This window comes from Protomyctophum bolini (genome assembly GCF_963924005.1).
Source record: "Protomyctophum bolini genome assembly, chromosome: 19".
In the NCBI taxonomy this organism is placed as follows: Eukaryota; Metazoa; Chordata; class Actinopteri; order Myctophiformes; family Myctophidae; genus Protomyctophum; species Protomyctophum bolini.
Genome location: NC_137880.1, coordinates 19,513,011 through 19,535,227, shown reverse-complemented (window position 1 = coordinate 19,535,227; position 22,217 = coordinate 19,513,011). Strand labels below are relative to the sequence as shown.

General features: G+C 44.4%; 2 protein-coding genes across 2 annotated transcripts in view; both read right to left on the bottom strand.

Annotated features, from left to right (window-relative positions):
• lama2 (laminin, alpha 2) overlaps window positions 1–22,217 on the bottom strand; it is a 266,769-nt gene that overhangs the window by 47,459 nt on the left and 197,093 nt on the right. The window lies entirely within an intron of this gene.
• Window positions 1–22,217, bottom strand: part of LOC308334085 (laminin subunit alpha-2-like) — a gene marked incomplete at its 5' end in the record, with an annotated part of 28,656 nt that overhangs the window by 1,767 nt on the left and 4,672 nt on the right. The window contains 17 exons of the mRNA XM_080790673.1: window positions 155–374; window positions 1,153–1,283; window positions 1,447–1,575; window positions 2,446–2,524; window positions 2,696–2,773; window positions 3,199–3,279; window positions 3,869–3,964; window positions 4,125–4,218; window positions 4,449–4,558; window positions 7,386–7,463; window positions 9,426–9,609; window positions 10,998–11,174; window positions 12,095–12,246; window positions 17,210–17,263; window positions 17,802–17,960; window positions 19,048–19,168; window positions 21,095–21,233. Coding sequence (XP_080646799.1) covers window positions 155–374; window positions 1,153–1,283; window positions 1,447–1,575; window positions 2,446–2,524; window positions 2,696–2,773; window positions 3,199–3,279; window positions 3,869–3,964; window positions 4,125–4,218; window positions 4,449–4,558; window positions 7,386–7,463; window positions 9,426–9,609; window positions 10,998–11,174; window positions 12,095–12,246; window positions 17,210–17,263; window positions 17,802–17,960; window positions 19,048–19,168; window positions 21,095–21,233 — 2,082 coding nt within the window. The remainder of the gene's footprint in view (window positions 1–154; window positions 375–1,152; window positions 1,284–1,446; window positions 1,576–2,445; window positions 2,525–2,695; window positions 2,774–3,198; window positions 3,280–3,868; window positions 3,965–4,124; window positions 4,219–4,448; window positions 4,559–7,385; window positions 7,464–9,425; window positions 9,610–10,997; window positions 11,175–12,094; window positions 12,247–17,209; window positions 17,264–17,801; window positions 17,961–19,047; window positions 19,169–21,094; window positions 21,234–22,217) is intronic.

Below are 22,217 nucleotides of genomic sequence, written 5' to 3'. Positions count from 1 at the left end.
CCCATTCTTTTTATTTCTATAATGAGAAACCACATACTAACATACTACATGCTACACATAGTCATTAACCATATTAGTCAGCACCATAGTCGTCACTAGTATGTGACCTCGGACGGGGCCATTTTGTGAGCGAGGGAGAGGGTGTTCTACGTACCAGGGTGTCCCCCTACGTAGATGGGGTCATTGGTGTCGCAGGCGTTGGAGCGAGCATTGGGACTCTCCGCTTGGCTCTTCTTGCCGTCGACCTCCAGCTCCAGCCTGTGGCGCTGCTTCTTGGCAATGACCGAGTGCCACTGCCCGTCACACAGGCCCGCCCCCTCTGGCTCGTGCTCGGCTGTGATTCGTCCGGCTCCGTTGTCGACGTGGAACAGCAGCTGGGGGGATGGGGGGGCACAGAGAATGTTAATTAACTCAGTGGTTCAAAGTGGGGTGCGGGAACACCCAGGGGACCCTGAGGGGTTCCAGGGGGTCCCCAGCTAAATGATTGATAGAAGAACTAAATGTACCCTTACAGGTTTGAGGTTTCTCACTCTGCTACTACGACTACAAAGGGAAGCACCGAACCTTTCATAACCTGAAACCTTCCAGAACCTGTTAAGTCCCGTGATGGTGTTTGTTTTAGTTTTTTCCAGAACCCCCCCTAGAGGGAGAGGTACGTCATCAAAAAACTATTAAAAGAATATCTGATTTACAAGCTCACAATGTGTCACATCACAGTGTGCGGTGAGCTTGTAGATCTGATATTCTTGCTATAATAGAGAACATTTATTTGGAAAGTTCTGAGTTTTGAGTTCCCAGAACTGAGGTTTAGCAGCACCTTCTGAGCAGGGCCCAAATGAGGTTCTGAGAACCTGAATGTGAAACCTCAAACCGAGCCTTAGCGTTATATGGAAATTAACCCTGAACCTGTCCTGTGGAATACTGTATGTTAGACAGGCATAACAAGCTGGGAGGCATTCAAATGATTGGGTTACTTGATGAATCATTTTTATTCGTTGAATGTGGCATCAGTGCCGTCAGGGGATATTGGGGACGTTAACCCAATATCAGGTTGACTTACGGACTTGGGATAGGCTTTGTGTGTGTGTGTGTGTGTGTGTGTGTGTGTGTGTGTGTGTGTGTGTGTTTGCGCGTGCGCACACGCTCACGCACCTTTCCCTGATTGATCTCCAGGCCCAGTCCCTCGTTGCCCTGGTTACTCACTGCCAACAGAACCCCGTTAGTTCTGCTGGTTCTGAACTCCAGAGATACACTGACATCTAGACCCACTCTGTAGGTCGACACTACACACACACACACACACACACACACACACACACACACACACACACACACACACACACAGAATGGATATTAAACGGAGTTGCTTCCCAAATTAAATATTATTCTTTTAATAATGGATGACTGTGACGAAGTGTTGCAGCCACAGTAGAACAGGAAGCCCACCTGCTTTGAGGAAGCCACTGCCATGGAAATAGGTCCCCGTCTCTGTGGAGGTGAAGCAGCTTCCCACCATGTGACTGCCAGTGGGCGTGGCCATGTCCACGTTGAAGTGTTCCAATACCGGTTTCTCTGCTGGTGTCAGGAAGCGTTCAGATGTTTTACTCACTACCACCATGTACAAATACTCTGTTTCTCTGCTGGTGTCAGGACGTGTTCAGATGTTTTACTCACTACCACCATGTATACTCTGTTTCTCTGCTGGTGTCAGGACGTGTTCAGATGTTTTACTCACTACCACCATGTACAAATACTCTGTTTCTCTGCTGGTGTCAGGACGTGTTCAGATGTTTTACTCACTACCACCATGTACAAATACTCTGTTTCTCTGCTGGTGTCAGGAAGCGTCCAGATGTTTTACTCACTACCACCATGTACAAATACTGTACTTGTAGTACAAGTCCTGCGTTCAACCATATGACTTGAGTAAAAGTACCAAGACATTCTAAAATGTAATAGCTAATCTACAAACTCACGTTATTTAGATCAACTGTTTTAGCTATTTCATCCCACACTTAATCCCTATATACCTCCCTATAGACCGGAGTCCCTCAGGGGTCTATACTACTCGCACCACTCATTTTTACATCAGTTATATCTTACCCCTTATCTGCGTCGATGCAGATCGGCTAGTTGAACTATTAAAATGTTTTTCAAAATAGTAACAAATGGCAAATAAGTTTAGGCAAGATAGGGCCCCAAATCTCTTCTCCAGAAATAGGCTTGTCGGAACAAACTGTTCTGCTATTTTTGCCATTTTTGAATAATTTGAACATGAATGTTATGACCATAATGATGTTTCCATCCAACAGCAACGTTATGGAACACATGCATCAAACTAAGCTTATCATACATGATACAACCACCAACCACTGACACAGTGTCATGAGGCTGATAGGATCACAATGGACTCTAGTCTATAGAATAGATGAATAGATGCATTACCTGGAACCGATGGTTTAAGGCTCACACCATGTCCAGACATCCTAAAGTTACGAATGCAGCCGTTGATACTGTAGAGAATCTAGACAGAGAGAAACACACAATAGCTTTACTGTAGAATGTTTTCTAGTTCGTCTGTGTCTGTGTGTGTGTGTGTGTGTGTGTGTGTGTGTGTGTGTGTGTGTGTGTGTGTGTGTGTGTGTGTGTGCGTGTGTGTGTGTGTGCGTGGCTGCGTGCCTGTGTGTGTAATTACCGGTCCTATCCTCTTGGTGGAGTAGTTGGGCGGCAATCCACCCAAATAAACCGTTCCCACCACATCCAGCAAGTCAGCCTGGAGAGAGAGAGAGAGAGAGAGAGAGAGAGAGAGAGAGAGAGAGAGATAATTATTGTACAAATAGAAATTCTTAAAATATATTTATTTTACACTTCCTTTAAACTAAGTTAAACTAACTATACAGACAGTATGGGTAGTACTAACAGCCACGAAGATAATTGGGTACTGGAGTACACAGATTTATCTTGAGTCTAACTATATCATGCAGGTCATGTGGTTTATGTGTGTGGTTGCAATTGTAATTAATTATGTTATACTTGCAGTTGTGCACAGGTTTCATGCACCAAGAATAGGCAATATTCGTTCAAAACGGGTCGCACTGCCATGCGTTGCGATTGTGAGCTTGTAGATTGTCTATTTTTCAGTGCATGACACCAGTGTACAACTAATTATTATTAAGGCTAACAGAGACAGTAACGTACCTTCTTAGGACTGAATATCAATTTATTGTATTTATTGTCCACGGACAGCTGACCTCTCTTCTGGTTACGCAACACCTTGACCTGATGTCAGACGAAACATTAAACACAGTGAGGATAGAGGTAAGTACAATAAAACATATAATAATAACCAACACCAAGTATCATTGTAAGCCTTGTCATAAACAAATACGACCACTTAAGGGTGATTTGTTTTTAAAAAGCTAAATATTGTGTGACACAAAATTAAAGAAGCCCAAAACGTCTTATCCTACAGTATAATGTCCTCAGTGTGCCTGCAGTGTGTCACTGTTCCCTGCATGCACATGAACTCTGACTGCTTCTATCTTGTACCAAAACAAGCCCAGATTTTATATTAAATTAAAGTCTGAAGTCCCCACAGCATATTTCAGGTTCAGGTGAGCTTTCTTGGTTTATTCAAACATGACATGAATTATGGCCCGTCACTTGTCAAGGACAGCTGACTGACTAACAGTGGAGGCTGGCTTCAGTTCTCACTGAGCAAGAGAAGAATAGGTGACAGGAGGCCTACAAATGTGTGTATGAAAATGTGACCTAAGGTAAAAACTGTTGAACACAACTGAAAGCCTAGCAAACGTGTTAAAGGGATGAATGGAAAATGAATGGACAGTGAGTGAATGAGCCAGCTCACCTTGTGCCAAGTCCCATCGCTGATGGAGAGAGGAACGCAGGCAGATATGTTCCCATTACCCAGATCAAAGGCCAGACACACCTGGCCATCCTTTATCTGAGGAGAGAGAGAGAGAGAGAAATGGCTAGATGTTAGATTTCTTTCATGTCTCAGATCGTAACGCATCCCCTTTATTGGGTTAGCCCAAACTTTGCAAAGTCTGTCTGTATGTTATAATACAATGGAGGTTAGGAGTGACGGAGCAGTAGATAGATACCTGGATGGTAACAAAGTCTGCATGGTTGAATCTGGCCATGTAGAAAACCAGTCCAGATTCCTCCTTAGTCCTGAGCTCAAACTCAAATATCAGCCTAATACGCACGCACGCACACACACACACACACACACACACACACGCAAGCACACACACACACAAGCACACACACACACACACACACACACACACACACACACACACACACACACACACACACACGATTAATACTTTGCTTGGCAGTGTATTTGGTATTTATTACATAGTCGGAACAAAATATTCTGTTAATTAATCCATGCAGTGCAGGCTGGTGACTGAGATGCATACTTCTCTCTGACTTTGGCGTCGTCGAAGGCGAAGCTCATGTGGCTGTTCTTTGTGAGTCCGAACTGATAGGCCTTCTCCATGGCTGCAGCCAGGCCTGGTCCACACGCATCCTGGGAAATGGACACGCGTCAGCAGAGGTGCAAAAAGTACTATTATACAACAGGTCGTTTCGAGGAAGCAATCGGATTGGTTGAAACAGCTTTCTATAGCCGTGATTTAACCACGATATTGGAACGGCTAATCAAAACAAAGAATTCAGCCGTGCTTTTCTCCCAGAGCACAGCAGACTCGGTGGCTGGGCTAGCTAGTTTCTTGGGACCTTTGTGGTCGTATTGGCTACTTCTGTCATTAAAATAATATCATTTTTGAGCGATAATCTTAGTTTTAAGGGTAACTGTTAAACTGTAACTGTATAATTGCAATATTACATGAGACGGTGTTCTTTATCGTTGATAAAGATAGATTGATCTTGATATCGTTGATAAAGAGGTTTTCTTTATCGTTGATAAAGAACACCCTCTCGTGTAATATTGCTTCAATATTTGTGTACATAAGTAACAGTATCGATACTGCAATGTAGAAATACTAGTAAAAGTAAAAGTCTGGAATTCAACATTTACTTGTGTAAAATGATTGGTATTAGAATGTAACAAAAGTAGTAACAAAGGTAGAAAGCAGGTCTACTCATTTTAAATGTAAAAAAATCATAAATGTATAAAAATCTTTTGAAAATAGCTGATCAACAATGACATCAGTAATAGAGCCATTACTGAGAGTCATCGGGATATGGGTGGCATCATTCTTTCCACCAATCCCAATCCATTTGCTTTTTGTTCTCTTTCTTCCTTTTATCCTCCCTTCCTACTCCCACCTTTACTCTACTCCCCTGTACTTTTCTTTACTATTCTCTGATTTACTTGATTTCCTGTTATTCTCTCTCCTCTATTGAAGCGTGTGATGTGAGTGTAGCTCACTTTGTGACCACACTGTGTCACTGTTGTAACATGTACAGCCTCTCAGCTCAACCGCTCAACCACATTTCTCTTCTTCTATTTGCTTTTCCCTCTTCTTCACTTCTTATTTTCTTCTCTGCACTCCAGTTTACATTTCACTTGCTTCCTTTGTCTCCTCTCCTCTCCTCTCCTCTCCTCTCCTCTCCTCTCCTCTCCTCTCCTCTCCTCTCCTCTCCTCTCCTCTCCTCTCCTCTCCTCTCCTCTCCTCTCCTCTCCTCTCCTCTCCTCTCCCCTCCCCTCCCCTCCCCTCTCAGGTACTGCTAAGTAACCACTAAAGGCTCATACATACACCAGTTTTCGATAAGCTATCACCTAAAACGGTGATAACCTATCACCAAAAACTAGTATGTATGTATGAGCCTTAAGGCTGCTGTGATTCCTCCAGTGTTTTTGTGAGTGTGTATATTAACCCATTCTGACCGGGCACCCATTTTGGTGTTGGCATCATGTTATGCTTTAGCTATTGAAAAATAGCAGATCTACAAGCTCATATCGCGCCACCGAGTGGCGCGATACGAGCTTGTAGGTCTGCTATTTTTGAAAAATCAAAGAACGACTGACATTTTTAGAATCTGATCTCAGGTCAGAATGGGTTCATCAGACCAGTGTGTTGTCCAGTGGAAACCTCGTATGAATCTGATCTCAGGTCAGAATGGGTTAACCATAAAGTTAGTGTGTGTGTGGACGCGTGCGTTTGTGCGTTCCAGATGAACAAGATGCTATACACTCCCTGGTACCGTGACCTTGCTTTGTAACGAGCGTTGCACACCTCTTATCACTCTCTCTTCATCCTCATACACCCCCACCCTCCACCCCTCCACTCTCCTATAACTAACAAAAGGGAGACGTAGTTCGTTCTGGAAACTCGTTCCTCTCTGTGCCCACCGTCCTCTTTCCACGGCCTTTCCATTAAAGATCACAAAAGGAGGACGTCACTCTGTTCAGCAGGACCAGCCTCTCTCCCCCCCCCCCCCCTCTCCCCCCCCCCCCCCCCCCCCCTCTCTCTCTCTCTCTCTCTCTTGTCATCTTAGGTTTTTCTCTCCTCCTGGTCCCCCCCATCCATCCATGCTTCCATTAAGCTAACAATGGGCAGACAGGCTCCTATTCAGACAGAGGGCTTTGCCTTTGGTTGGAGGTCGCGTCAATAGAATCTCAAGTCATTCAGACAAGTTTTTGTGTATGCCTATGTGTGTATGTATAATGTCTGTGCGTGTCTGTGCGCGCGAGCGTGTTACTGTTCGTGTGAGTGTGTGTGCGTGTGTCCGTGCGCGCGTGCGTGTGTGTGTGTTGTTGGACGTTATTCTCTTGCATTGCAACTGGTCACAACATGGAGCTCAGAAGTGAATTTCTCCCCCCCCCCCATAGGTTTTGGATGATGTTTTAATTGTTTTCTTCTTCTTTCTTTTACACAGGTGGTTGATACTGTGGGAGCATGTTCTCTCCTCCGCCCACAGAAAGGGCCTTTTCATGTGTGGAGTTTGCATGTTATCCCCGTGTCCCCTAGGGTAGGTAGGGTACCCTCATGTTCTCCCCGTGTCCCCTAGGGTAGGTAGGGTACCCTCACATGTTCTCCCCCGTGTCCCCTAGGGTAGGTAGGGTACCCTCACATGTTCTCCCCGTGTCCCCTAGGGTAGGTAGGGTACCCTCACCGTGTCCCCTAGGGTAGGTAGGGTATCCTCATGTTCTCCCCGTGTCTCCTAGGGTAGGTAGGGTACCCTCCCTGTGTCCCCTAGGGTAGGTAGGGTACTCTCATGTTCTCCCCGTGTCCCATAGGGTAGGTAGGGAACCCTCCCTGTGTCCCCTAGGGTAGGTAGGGTACCCTCATGTGTGTGCGCGTACGTGTGTGTGTGTGTGTGTGTGTGTGTGTGTGTGTGTGTGTGTGTGTGTGTGTGTGTGTGTGTGTGTGTGTGTGTGTGTGGTGTACCATGTCAGGGGCAGGCTCCGTGGGAGGGGCAGCAGCCGAGGTTACAGTGGGCGCAGGGGGAGCAGGGAGCGTGGCTTCCTATAGGCCGTGGGGTCAGTGGGAGGGGACAGCAGAGGTTAGTGATGATGGCCACACAGCCAATCAGAATGGCTACAGCGTGCGTGACACTCATAGTGCCCCCAGGTCAGCATGTACCCAAAGATGACATGACAAACAGCTCACAAACATATTATTAGGATTTGTTCTCAGAATACTTTCAATGCACAAGGCTTGAGGTTATAGCTCTGACTCTGATAAATCATTGAAACCTATATTATACTTCATTGTGCATCGATATACTAGCCGAAATAGCCTCAAAAAGCTCTCATTGTGTCATGGTTGTTTGCTCGTAGCACGGCAATCTTTGACAAATGTTTCTGTATTCTCGCCAAATGTTTGTCTACATTTGCCTATTATAACATGTTAGAGTTAATTTACTTAATATGTAACTGTTTACATAACAAACCATTACATATTCTCCACGTTTCCCCATCAGCCACTGGAGTAGTGTGGTGGTGTTTACCTACGGAAACACATTGCCCTCCCGCTGGATTTAGTATTTAGGTGTTTTCACTATTTGTTATGGTAGACGGGGAAGGTTGGGGCAACCAAAACAAACAGTTTGTTATGGTAGACGGGGAAGGTTGGGGCAACCAAAACAAACAGTTTGTTATGGTAGATGGGGAAGGTTGGGGCAACCAAAACAAACAGTTTGTTATGGTAGACAGGGAAGGTTGGGGCAACCAAAACAAACAGTTTGTTATGGTAGACAGGGAAGGTTGGGGCAACCAAAACAAACGAGCAAAATACAGCGAGAGTGTAATGTGTTTCTGCAGGTATAGACACCCCCACACTGATGACTGCTGCTGCTAGAGAGATATGATGTGTACAAATGTATACAATACTATATACTGTTTTGTAATAAATAGAGGGCAACATTACATACTATGCTTTTAAGGAACTGTGCAAAATCTGATTAAGTGACAATGGACAAAGTTTAAGTGTAACATACAGTAAGTTATGGCCATGGGGCCACAAGGTTATTTGTAAACCAAGCTTCCCAATTCCCATTGAGCCTGTGCCTCCCCGCTCCACTGGAGTTCTATTAGGATGTCTATTTAGCACTATTAAGACTAATTCCTTCTGAGAATGCAGACACTGTAGTATAGCATATTAGTGCATATGAATTGAATATAAAACTGCCTATTATGGATACTGATTAAAATACAAATTCATCAATCTGGGGTTGTTAGCAACATGTGGCCTGCCTGCATAAGGCAGAGTAGCACTGTGGCACACCTAGAACAGCAGATGAGAAATATAGCTGGCTTTTGTAGCGCTGTGGCGGTGTACTGCATGACAAACTGCAGTTCAGTGCTTTCATTTAGCAGCTGACTGACGGCTAACCTATGGCCGGTCTATATATTATGAAGCAGGTGAACTACTGCCAGCCTATGCAGTGACTAACAGCCTTGTCAGCCCTCTTAGCTTGGCACCTAAATGCTAACCTGGAGAGCTATGGCGGCAGTGAGGTCGTAAAGCATAAAGCCGCGTGCGGCAGCAGAGCTAGCCTAGCGTAGCGCAGCGGCGTGGCTCTGCACTCTGCTGTATGATAGCCTGTCAGAGGTCTAGCTCATTGGATCAGGGCTAAAGGCACAATAAAGCAGACTTAATGGCCTGTGCAACTGCTGTGTGATGGAGCGCTAAGCTAACACAGCGAGGCCATCACTGCCCTTTATCACACAGAAATAGCCGTGTGAGTGTGCGTGCGCACACGCGAGTGTGTGTCTCTGTGTGAAAGTCAGGAGGTTTGGTATGTGTTAATACTTTTATATTATGCTTGCACTATGTTTTACATTTGTGTGAATACTGGTGCTGGTGTCAGTGATAAAACGTGAGTATATTAGATTACATGTTTTACATGTGTGTGTATTTGTGTGTGTGTGTGTGTGTGTGTGTGTGTGTGTGTGTGTGTGTGTGTGTGTGTGCGCCACTACTTACGGTAGCGACCACCGGTGGTGGCGTGGCGGGTGCTTGGGTCGGAGGAAGGGCTGGTTTAGGCTCCTCCTCTTCCTCTTCCTCCCCTTCGTCTGGGAGGACAGCGGGCGGGGGAGGGGGCGCCAGGTTGGGGCACTGACCTATTTCAGCGTTCTCAAACGACACAGGCTGGGAGAAGTCTGAGAGACTGGGGGGAGAGGAGAGGAGGGGAAGGGCAGGCAGACAGGCAGACATGAATATATTGAAGAATAACAGTGTCAACTATGAGTTTTCAAAAGTGACCTCTGTTAGAAATGAGGTCATATGGCAGAACAAAGATCACTCTCACGCACACGCGCTGCGCGCGCGCGCACACACACACACACACACACACACACACACACACACACACACACACACACACACACACACACACACACACACACACAGGGGTGAAATATGAGTCTAAGCATTTGAGTTATGAGTGTGTTTATGATACTGGACAGGTCTATTACTGCTGAGAGAGACACTGGTTTATCATCATCATCATCATCATTGCTTCACACAAACAAAATTAGCAGGGATTTATTCTCATAGGTTACTCTAGACAGAGCATCAAAATAAAGCCATCCACCACCGTTAGACAACATTTTAGGCATGCCATTATAGGCCCAAAGTATCCAAAGGTATCCTAGACATATATACTTTCTGTACGTGATGTGTATTTAGGCAAGGTTTCAGTTCGATTCGATCGCCATTGACTAGCCGATGAAATCATCCGTACCCGACTTTGGACAATTCAAGCCCCCTAAAACGAGGAAGATATGTGCTCTGTGGTGACACAGATAAAATATGACCAAAATAATTATGACCAAAATAATTTCCAATTTCAGGTGGCGAAAAATAAAACACAAAATGGTGTGGAATAAAAGTATTGCTTGTTCTCCCAAAAACGTATTATGACTTTGAAATAATAATTTAAATCATTTTGATGGCCCGGTAAAACTATTAAGCGGTAATTAAGTTGGTTTCATTGGGTAAATTTATGTTTTTGTTTCTCTCTCTAAATATATTCATGGAAGGCAACCATCACATCACTATGTTACAATTGCCAACCACATTATTACTGCCTTAGCAAACCATGATAGCAAACCATATCGTCTCTGTTGGGTGCATGGAAAGTGAAACCTCAAATAAAAAAATAGCAAAAGTAGTGGATCTACATTAAATATGGAGTAGTCAAGGACCCCCAAACTGACACTAATTAGCCTGCGGACCCCATTTGAAAAGACATGCCAGTGGGAAGATAAGAGAAGATTTGTATGTCTCTAGCAGTGATTCTCAACCATTTTCATTTCAAGGACCCCCAATTTCACATGCATTAGGCTATGAGAGTGTAACAAATGGAGCCAAATGGACCCTTAACGGGTCCATTCGGTTCCATTTGTACACTCTCTGAGTTACAGACCCACAAGGGTCCATTTGGTTCCTAATTATCATTTAGCTGGGGACCCCCTGGAACTCTCTTGGGACCCCACTTTGGGAACCACTGTGTTAGAGATTTGACTGTGCATGAATGGATGAGGGATGACCTACACAGCGTTGACCATGAGGTTCCATATGCATCCCTGGAAGGGAACGTTGACCCGGTTGGTGGTCAGTTCCACGACAGCGGGGAATCCCCCCAAAAACAGACGCTGCAAGGTGAGTGGCTGGTCATCTGGGAGACCCACCTCCCTCCTCGCTTCCTCATCCACCTGCACTGCAAACATTCTACACACACACACACACACACACACACACACACACACACACACACACACACACACACACACACACACACACACACACACACAATTAGGCACTTATGTGGAGAAAACAACATTATTGACTGGAGTGCTAAGTACATGTACTGAAGTTATTGGAGTATATATTTTTTTTTACTTCTACTCCACTACATCTCAAACGCAAATATTGTACTTTTACTCCACTAACAGTTATTTGAAAACTTTAATTACTATTAGTTGATTAGAATTTTATCACCCATTATTACCCATTTGTTTATTGTGTTAAGGATCCAAGATGGCCGCAGCACCAGGAAGGGGTGGGGCGGAGGTGAGCGGGTGGGGTCGACATATGCCCTTACTGGGCTGCGTTCACACATTCAAGACACCTGTCTTGTGTTTGTCTTGTGTCTGTGTTTATAATGGCCGCTCCAATGCATTTCCAATGAAAGCCCATATGGTTTGACCAAACATTTTGTTTGATGGAGGGGGAGGGGGGCAGAACACATCCATCAAAGCTGTGTCAGACACAAGGCAAGTGTCTTGAATGCAGCTCAGTATATGTCGACCCCGCCCGCTCACCTCCACCGCCCAGAAAGGCCCTTATTATACCACTTCAGCCCTATAGTATACTGTGAACTATATACTACTTTCAAAGGAAAGGAAAACTTGAAATTTACTTTTGCTAATAACATGCATAATTGCGATATAATTTGAATACTTTTGTACTTTTACTCACTTTTCAATAAATTTTGAATACTGGACTTTTACTTGTAACAGAGCATTTCCACATTGTGGTATTGGCACTAGGACTTAACCCATTTTGACCTGAGAAAAGGTTCTACAAATGCCTTCTACAGTAAATCCTGACGCCAGTACTTCCTCAAAGGGCACGTGGCCCACACCAACCTGCCAGGCAGCCTCTCGATGCGCAGCGAGTGTGCTCTCCCATCATGCAGGATGCCTTGGTCCAGTCGGCGGGTCAGGCTGCGCTTTGTGTGGCCGTTTGGGGACAGCACCACCTCCAGGCTGCCTTTGTTCAGCATGACTGACAGGAATGGCTGAAGGGGGACATTATTATTATTATTACAACTTTACATGGAGGATGGATGGATGGGTGCAGGAAGGAAGGATGGAAGGGTGGATGGGTGGATTGATGGGTGGGTGGATGGATGGGTGGATGGATGGGTGGATGGATGGATGGATGGGTGGATGTGTGTGTGTGTGTGTGTGTGTGTGTGTGTGTGTGTGTGTGTGTGTGTGTGTGTGTGTGTGTGTGTGTGTGTGTGTGTGTGTGTGTGTGTGTGTGTGTGTGTGTGTGTGTGTGTGTGCGTGCGCACGTTGGGCAATGTGCAGGCCGGAGGGCTGAGATGAGATGAGATGGACAGCAGCAGGGAAGAGAGTAGAACCAAAGGATAACCAGGATGTGAGGAACAGAGAGGAGAGGATAATGGGGGGAAGAGATGAGAGGGCAGAGAGCAAGACGAGACCGAGAGAGAGAGAGAGAGAGAGAGAGAGAGAGAGAGAGGTGCTATGGAGCGACAGACTGGGGGTCAGGCTAATTTGAATTTTAATTCACTGTGTGCCAGAGGGTGAAGTGAGAGACAATTTACCACCTGAAAATGGAATTTCAATTTGAGGTCGGGGACAAATTGAACTGAGATGTAGCTACAACACGCCTCTCTCGCTGCGCTGTCTCACATGCACGCACCCACGCACGCACACACGCGCGCACGGGGGGGGGGGGGGGGGGGATACGTGCCAGCATGAGACATAGAAATAAGTACAGTACATGGCCCTATGCATGCACGCATGTCTGCATGTGTGCACACAGTATGCTTAACCAAGAGGACAGTATACAGTACCAGACACGTGTGTGTGTGTGTGTGTGTGTGTGTGTGTGTGTGTGGGTGTATACTAAGAACTGCATGTTCACAATACTCACGACCCAGAGGCAAGCGCATGCAGCATATGAGCACACATGCATGCACGCACGCGCGCGCACACACACACACACACACACACACACACACACACACGCGCGCACACACGCACACACGCACACGCACACACACACACACACACACACACACACACACACACACACACACACACACACACACACACACACACACACACACACACACACACACACACACACACACACACACACACACACACACACACACACACACACACACACAATCCTGTACCTACACGTATAACCATTCCAATCATCTTCCCTTTTGAAGTGTCTAATGTCAGGATGTCAGGATGGAGGGGATGGTTGTAATTTAGATTTCGGTTGCAGGATCAAGTCTGTTCTGGTTCTGGAGACGACTGGGGCAGTGCACCAATTTTAAACAGTTTGCCCACGTGGTCTCAAATTATGTGTGTGTGTGTGTGTTTACTATACTTGTGAGGGCCAATCTAACCTAGTATAGCAGAATTCAAGAAATAGACATTGTGAGGACAGAGAAATGGATGTTTTATGGTGAAGCAAACACTTTGGTGGGGTTAGGTTTACAAGTAGGAAAAGATTTAGGTTAGGACTAGGATTAGATATTATTTAGCAATCTGGGAACCCATCAGCAAACAAAGGGAAAAAAGCCCTCCTCTACAATGGGAGTTGCCGACAGGTTCTGGAGAGATTAGATGTTTGGTTAGAGTTGGAGTTCCTATAACTCTGAGGCTTTACTGTTGAAATGGTGAAAAATAATTGCTGTCCTTCCATTTGTATGTCCGCCCCAAATATCTATAATTCAGAAGAGCACAACTTTGTAGACCTTGCCGTTTACGCCTGTGCTTTGTGGCCCTGATACGCCACTGCCTTTACCTTTCACTACTATGGCCAATCACAGAGGGGCGGTGCAACAGACACACAATATTCATGGGGAAACAACAACAACAACAAGTAACAACATAACCTGCCCAGCACGGAAATAAACACTCAGTGCCCAAAGACAAATCGCTGTCTGCCTTTGTTCAAATGTACAGTTTGTGTGTGTGTGTGTGTGTGTGTGTGTGTGTGTGTGTGTCACTCAGATCGCACTGCCACATAGACGTGTGGCGTGCTCGCTAGGCGCAAGCTTCTAGTAGTAATACAAACGTTTGTGTGTGCGCGTGTGTTCTTTCAGCTATAAACTGTCCAACATCGGTAGCTGTGTGGTGGATGTGCAGTAGTGTGTTGAGTGAATATACATGCATTGACACATGGGGAGAAGAGGGCTGCTTTCACAGCTTGTCACATGCTGTAAAGCGGTATGAAACGCTGTAAAATGGTGTGAACAGAGAACTTAGAAATTGTCAACGGGCTTGAGGACTTTCAGCAAAACAAACTGGTTACATTCAATATGCCTCGTAAGACAGTGGATCTTCCAAGAATTGCTGGTATACAGTGTAATGGTATCAATACCGCAATGTAGAAATACTATATTATTACAGTATTAAAGTAAAAGTCTGGAATTCTAAATTTACTTGAGTAAAAGTACAAAAGTATTGGTATCAAAATGTACTTAAAAGTGCTCATTTTGCAGAATGTCCCATTTCCCATGTTTTCAAAATGTATAAACTGTAGATCGGCTATTTTCAAATTGCCGAAATGTACATAAGGCTGAAGTGGTTAATGTATGTTTTAACAATTTACAAACATAAAAGGAACAAGTCAAATATAAGTAGAAACAAATACAATGTAAGGCAGGAACAATTACTGGTGAGTAATCTTTTAAAAATGTCTTTAAATTTAGTGAAGCCAATTTGAGTCGGGTCTGCAGATCGTTCCACCACCAAGGACAAAAAAAAGACATCTTTCACGTGCCTCAGTCCGTAATGGAGACACGCCATAGCACAGTCAAGCACAGGATCTGAGGTTAAGGGTGTTTTTAAACACATTTGGAACAAAATGTAGAAGGGGAGATTATAGAACATGCCCATGCAGAACTGGGAAGCTATAGGGTTCACGTGGTTAAGGATTACAGACTGTGTGTGTAGTCAAGTGTCTCTGAAATATATCTCATTTTAGAAAGTGTTAGTCCTGAAAAAAGCTCAGACAACGGAGAAAGTAAACGAGCATCCACATTGTACCTCTGAAACCACCTCTCTCTCTCCCTCCCCCTCTCTCTCTCTCTCTCTCTCTCTCCCTCCCCCCCTCTCTCTCTCTCTCTCTCTCTCTCTCTCTCTCTCTCTCCTCCCCCCCCCCCCCCCTCTCTCTCTCTCTCTCTCCCTCCCCCCCTCTCTCTCTCTCTCTCTCTCTCTCTCTCTCTCTCTCTCTCTCCCTCCCTCCCCCCCCATCTCTCTCTCTCCCCAGTTGACCTCTCCTCTCCTCTAATCATTCTCTTTTCTCTCCCTCTCTCCGTCCCCCTCGGAGACGGGACCTTTTGCTCCTCCGCACTCCTTTCTCTTCTCTGTCATCCATCTTCCCTCTCTTTCCTCACCCTCTCGTTTCCTCCTGTCCCCTTTTTTATTCAGCTCTCTATCGCTCTCTTACCTCTCTCCTCCTCTTTACAGTTTGCCTTTTGTCTTCTCTCCTTTGTTCTCTGTTCCCTTCCTATGTCCTTACCCCCCCTTATCTCTCTCTCTCTCTCTCCCCCACCTTCTCCCTCTAATGCAACCTATGCCTCGTCTTTCTAGCCCTCTCCATCCCCATACTTTCTCTCTTCACTACTTCTCTCCACTCTCCTCTCCTCCTCTCTCTTCCACTCTCCTCTCCTCCTCTCTCTTCCACTCTCCTCTCCTCCTCTCTCTTCCACTCTCCTCTTCTCTCTTCCACTCTCCTCCTCTCTCTTCCACTCTCCTCCTCTCTCTTCCACTCTCCTCTCCTCCTCTCTCTTCCACTCTCCTCTCCTCTCTTCCACTCTCCTCCCCTCCTCTCTCTTCCACTCTCCTCTCCTCTCTTCCACTCTCCTCTCCTCCTCTCTCTTCCACTCTCCTCTCCTCCTCTCTCTTCCACTCTCCTCTCCTCCACATTGTTCAGCTGATTCTCCTCCACACTACACTCTTTTTTCTCTCCTCTCTCTCTCCTTCCATTCACCTCTGTTCCAGTGGTCTCTTTGTCTCTCTACCCCCCCACACTCTATCTCTCCATTTCTGTCCCTCTAAAACATCCATTAGTCAGGGCCAAGTTGAGATGATGGTGTTTTTAACCTCGCTTAACCTCTTTCTCTCTCTCTCTCCCCCTCTCCCTCCACACAAAGCATCACACATATACACACAAACGAGCCACACCTGGGAGCGCGCACACACACACACACACACACACACACACACACACACACATACACACCTGCCAACGATGCCTGCCAGCATAGTTAGTAAAAATAGATTTATGCAAGCGACGATCAGTGATGATGGATAAGCTAGAAGTAACCCTCTGTCCTCTCGCACGCACGCACGCACGCACGCACACAATATACTGTAGTATACAGTATACAGACATACAGGAAGGCAAATATTTTTTGCAATATTATATGCAGGTACTTATGCGGAGCATTTGCATTGACTGCATATGCACTGACTGCAGAATGAGACACACTCACACACACACACGCACGTGTGTGTGTGTTTTTGGGAGCAGTGAAAGGGGACAGTACTGTACAGTAGCTAAGTCAGTTCAGCGGGGACCCAATTATGTGTGTATGCTTGTATCTAGGCCTATCTATCTGTGTGCGTGCGTGTGTGTCACACCAAGCTTCTTGGCCCAAAGACAATCCAATCAACTCCAATCTCATTCATATGCACTTATGAAAACTTTTCATTCACGTAGAGAGAAGTCCTTTAGGCATGCATGCATGCAAGTGTGTGTGTGTGTGTGTGTGTGTGTGTGTGTGTGTGTGTGTGTGTGTGTGTGTGTCTGTGTGTGTGTGCGCACGTGTATGTGTATGTGGTTCATTATGTGTCTTGAAGAAAAGACAATCCACTCAGTCCAGCAGCCAACAATTGCAAATCTCATTAATATGCACTTGTGAAAGAATGTGTGCGTGCGTGCGTGCGTGCGTGCGTGCGTGCGTGCGTGCGTGTTGAACACACCTCTCCAGACTGCCTGCGCCTCCTCTTGGGTCTGAACTGGTGTGTGCTCTGTGTCTGTGGGTTGTGCAGAGTTTCAGTGAAATGTCAATAGCACAAACAGACACTAGACCTCCACAGTGGAACACGATTACACAAAGTACAACTTTAAGAAATTAAAGGAGGGAAAATGTCACTTCATAATAATAACATCACAGCTTAAAAGGGATTAAGAATGTGGGAATCAAGTTCATTCAGAGCAAGGAGCTTCCGGCTGTACGGCCATCACAGCCCCTGGTGGCATCATTCTTGTGCAGTGCCTGGATTAGTGGTTTAATTGGCTATGGGTTAGGGTTAGGGTCACAGTCATTTACCTCTGAGAGGGTAAAAATGGAACCAAATGGAACCAGTGACAGAGTTAAAAATTGATGAATTGAATAATGAGTACAGTACAGTACAATACAGTACAGTACAGCAGTACAGATTTGACTGTCACACTGTAAATACAAACGTTGCCACTAGAGAGCGCTGTGGAAGCACTCTACAAACATTATAAGCTTTGTTTATAATGCACTGTAATCACTAAACAAACAGTGTATATCATGTGAAATCACACCTGCTGGCTGCTGCTGGCTGAGGCCCCGCCCACTGCCATCAGAATGGTCCCCGTGTCTGTCAGAGTGCTGAATGACAGGCTGATCTCCGTGGCAACAGCCAATGAGAGGCCAGACAGCTCCATGTAACCGGGCTTAGTGAAACTCACTGTGTGAATGTTCTGAAAGAGACGGAGATAGCTTTTAAACATTAACATTTCAATGTATGCATTTTAAGAAAAAAGAAAATTGCTATTTTGATGATAAATAATTACTACATTGGATCAAATTTTTGAGGGGCGCTAAACCATATGTACAGCTTTGAGGGTTTGTGTAAACACAAACATTGTCCTAATACTAACCATTGACAATGAATGGCCAGTTTTGAGTGTTTGTGTAAACACAAACATTGCGTAAACATAAACATTGAAGATAAAGATGAGGACGCAAATTGTGATTAGACAAAATTAGATGTATGATGATAAGAGCGCCCCTCACTTCACACGAGTGTGATTTTTTATTATTTAGTAACAGTTTTGGACATACTGTACAGGTCCGACACCCGACAGTGACGATATGCAACTACAGTAAAGCCTTCTTTACTCCACAAGAAATTAAGCCACGCACGCACGCACAAAAAATAGATTAAATCATAACAATGGGTTCAGCAGCTCAGTTTTGTCTGTGAAATCCACTCTACATACATTCAATTCCAAGTCTTTACTTAGATTGTGTGTGCGTGTGTGTGCGTGCACAAAAAGTTTTACTTAAGAGAGAGAGAGAGAGAGAGAAACCCAAGGATTTTACTCTCATATAAGTTTGTATAATGGGATGTAATAAAAAAATGTGAATCTTGAGTGTGTGTGTGTGTGTTCATGCGCACCTTTGCATATAAAAGGTCTGTGTGCACAGAGATATATAGAAAACTGTGCAGTCTTGTTTATCAAATATGAAAATTCATCTCAATCTCACAAGGTGAGTGAAGAAGCACCAGATTTCTGACCTTCCATTGTTTTATTCCATTTTATATATATTATCTGTCTTGCTTCAAAAACGTTGCACGCACGGTGAGTGAGTGAGTGAGTGAGTGAGTGAGTGAGTGAGTCAGTCAGTCAGTCAGTCAGTCAGTCAGTCAGTCAGTCAGTCAGTCAGTCAGTCAGTCAGTCAGTCAGTCAGTCAGTCAGTCAGTCAGTCAGTCAGTCAGTCAGTCAGTCAGTCAGTCAGTCAGTCAGTCAGTCAGTCAGTCAGTCAGTCAGTCAGTCTTCTTACCTCTACATTGCATCCTTTAGTAACTCCAGTGTAGTCAGAGCTACTGAGAAGGTTGTAGGGTGTTCTGGACACCTCTATGTCCCTCAGACAGCCTGCAAAGCGCTTCAGAATCACCTCAGACCTGGAAGACAAGTTTTATTTCATACAGTGTCACTCACTCACTCTCAATCAAGGTTTTGCTCCTTCCATTTCCTTGTCTACAACCTATCTCAAACCCTCACCCTAACCCTAACCTCCAACGGGGCAGCACACCTAAACCTAACCTTAACCCATGTCTAACCAATGACTAGTCTAAACTAAGTATGCACCCTGTTAAGTATTTCATAACATTGCACATTTGAATAGCACTGTAAATACATATCAATAAAGCACTGAAGCCTACACGTAATTGACTAGAGCTGAAGCATACTGCTTTTCAACCTTTACATATCAAGTTCCATTATGTATTCAGCATTTGAGCCATGGGCCACCATTTGATGACATTTAGCCTCTCTCAGACCCAAAACTAAAGAATATTATATTATCGTTTTTTTCCACAATTCCATGCTGTATTCATGTTGGTACCATTAGGAGAGATAACAGGCAAAGGTTGATCAAAATAACAATTATTTTACATTCTCTAGACATCTTTTAAATTAGCGATGTTTAACAATAATGTAACTCTTGAGAGCCTAAAATGAAACCAAATGCACCCGTAAGGGTCATTTGGTTTCATTTTACACTCTCAAGAGTTAAATATCTAATAAGGGTTCATTTGGTTACCGACTCTCCATCATTTAGCTGGGACGACCTGGGACCCCACCAAGGACCACTGGTTGAAAAGCACTGTACTAGACTAGAGGATTGGCTAGATCAAGGGCTAGTAGGCTACACATTAAAATCTAATCTGAGAGTGTGCAAATGGAACCAAATGGACACGTATAAGGGTCCATTTAGTTCTATTTGTAGGCCGACAATCTCAGATTTAAATAATCAGAAATCAACAGAATCAAACATTCGTCCATTGCTTTGTACATACAGTAGAGCGACCGAAACTTGAGACCAATTAAAGTATGGTCCATGGGCCAATGGATGAATCCATTGAGTCTATTTACCAACTGTTTAGGAAGTTGCATAAAAGCTGCAGTGCCCAAGTTATAACAATTGCTCTGTAACTTAACATCCTGAAAACTCCACTTCAAAAGTGGATGTCTTGAGTTGCATGGACAAAACGTCAAATTCCACCAAAAAATTACAATAATGTTTCAAAACAGCCTATAAGCGTGCGTGGGACAACACTGATAAAGAAACACATTTATACACACACGCAATACTTCCTCTCTTATCTCTTTCTTAAACACACACACACACACACACACACACACACACACACACACACACACACACACACACATTACATCAGCGTGGCTAACCGCATGCAGCAGGTGATAAGCATAAGCACTATGCAGCGGAGAGAAAATTGTAAGATGTGAAAACTATAGTCTCTAATTGTTTTGTTTACCTGGCTTGCATGCTGTAAAGATAAAACATAACAGTACAGTATTAGCGCAGAATAGCGCACGCACATCATTCTGACAAGCGACTAACTCAACAACCTGTGGCTGTGGTGTATTCACCGCACACAGTGGTAGAGTTACTGTATAGTGCTAATATTATAAATACTTATATTGAACATATTCACAATAACAATATTCAGCTTAAATTGCATTGAATTTGAATTCACAAAACAGAGACGGTAAGGTTTATGGTCTGTGTCGGGTGGAAATCGCATACGTCCAAAACCATTCATGATTCAAATTCAATGACAGCAAAAGTAGCGTGGTGCTGCTGCTTTTGATGCTTGTGTGTGACACACACAGTAGTATGGTCAAGTAAGTAGGGCGTTCATTTACAAAAAGTTAGAATATGGAGACAAGAGGTTTCTGCCCGACAGCCACGATATATATTTTAAATAATGCATGTCCACAATACAGGTGTGCACGCGTTTGTGACAAATATCAGTCTGTCATGCGTGCGTGCGTGCGTGTGTGTGTGCGTGCGTGCGTACCTGTAGTTTCCAACAGTAGGCAGGCCTCCAAAGTAGATCCTCTGGTTGTCCTTCAGGTTGAGGCCAGTAGCAGAACCCGGTGACGTCACCACAAGCTTCTCCTCCACACTGTTGTCTACGTCCACTATGGACACCGTGGCTGTGGACGGACACACACACACACACACACACACACACACACACACACACACACACACACACACACACACACACACAATTAGCTACAGTACAGTACTAGCTACAGTACTTCCCAAATGGTGTGCCGTTGGGGTGTAATGCACGTGTTTCATCATTGTCTTGATATACAATCCTAAATATTGATTTAGGGGTGCAAAAGCTATTCGAACAATCTGATTCAATCGATTTATATGAGAATAATAGATAACTTAATAAAACAACCCAATTGCTATTTTGGGTATGTATCAATTAGTGTTTAAACATGTTTCCAAAATAGTGGAAATTGTAGATGCCTAGATGGCACACAATATAATATGCAAAGACAAAATCACTGGTTTCAGCTGATATTGATAATAAAACAACAACCACAGTCAAGGTCAGTGATATTGGCCATACTGATGCCAACACCTCACAGCACTTAGCACTCCCTCCCTGTCCACTATTATTACTTAATTAACCACAGTTTTAATTGGGACGTGTCTATAATTTTCATATTGCCATATTTGCTTTATGCTACGGTGTATTGTGATTATGTCACAGCTAAGGGGGTTGTCAAATAACACACTTCGCTCTAATGGCTGCTTTTGCAGTGTGTTGTGTGAATATGATTTTCTTTTTTAATGCTGACAAAATGTTGGCAAATCTTCTCTTATGGGGTCCCTGTAAAAAAACCTTTAACCAATGAAAACAGTGAAAGCATCTGTGTAACCACTTTAACCATTATTAATACTTTGCCTATTCAAAAGTAGCAGATCTATGAGCCTTGTACAGGCTCATAGCGCACCACTTTGTGATGTGCTATAAGCTTCTGATATATTTTTTCAATCTTTGAAATATATATATATTTTGAAAAGAAATTTACTCAAATCTTTGCTTCTGGTCTGGTGGTCCCTGGAACCAAATATTTTGAGTCCACAAATACATATAAATTTGTCGGTTCCTTGAC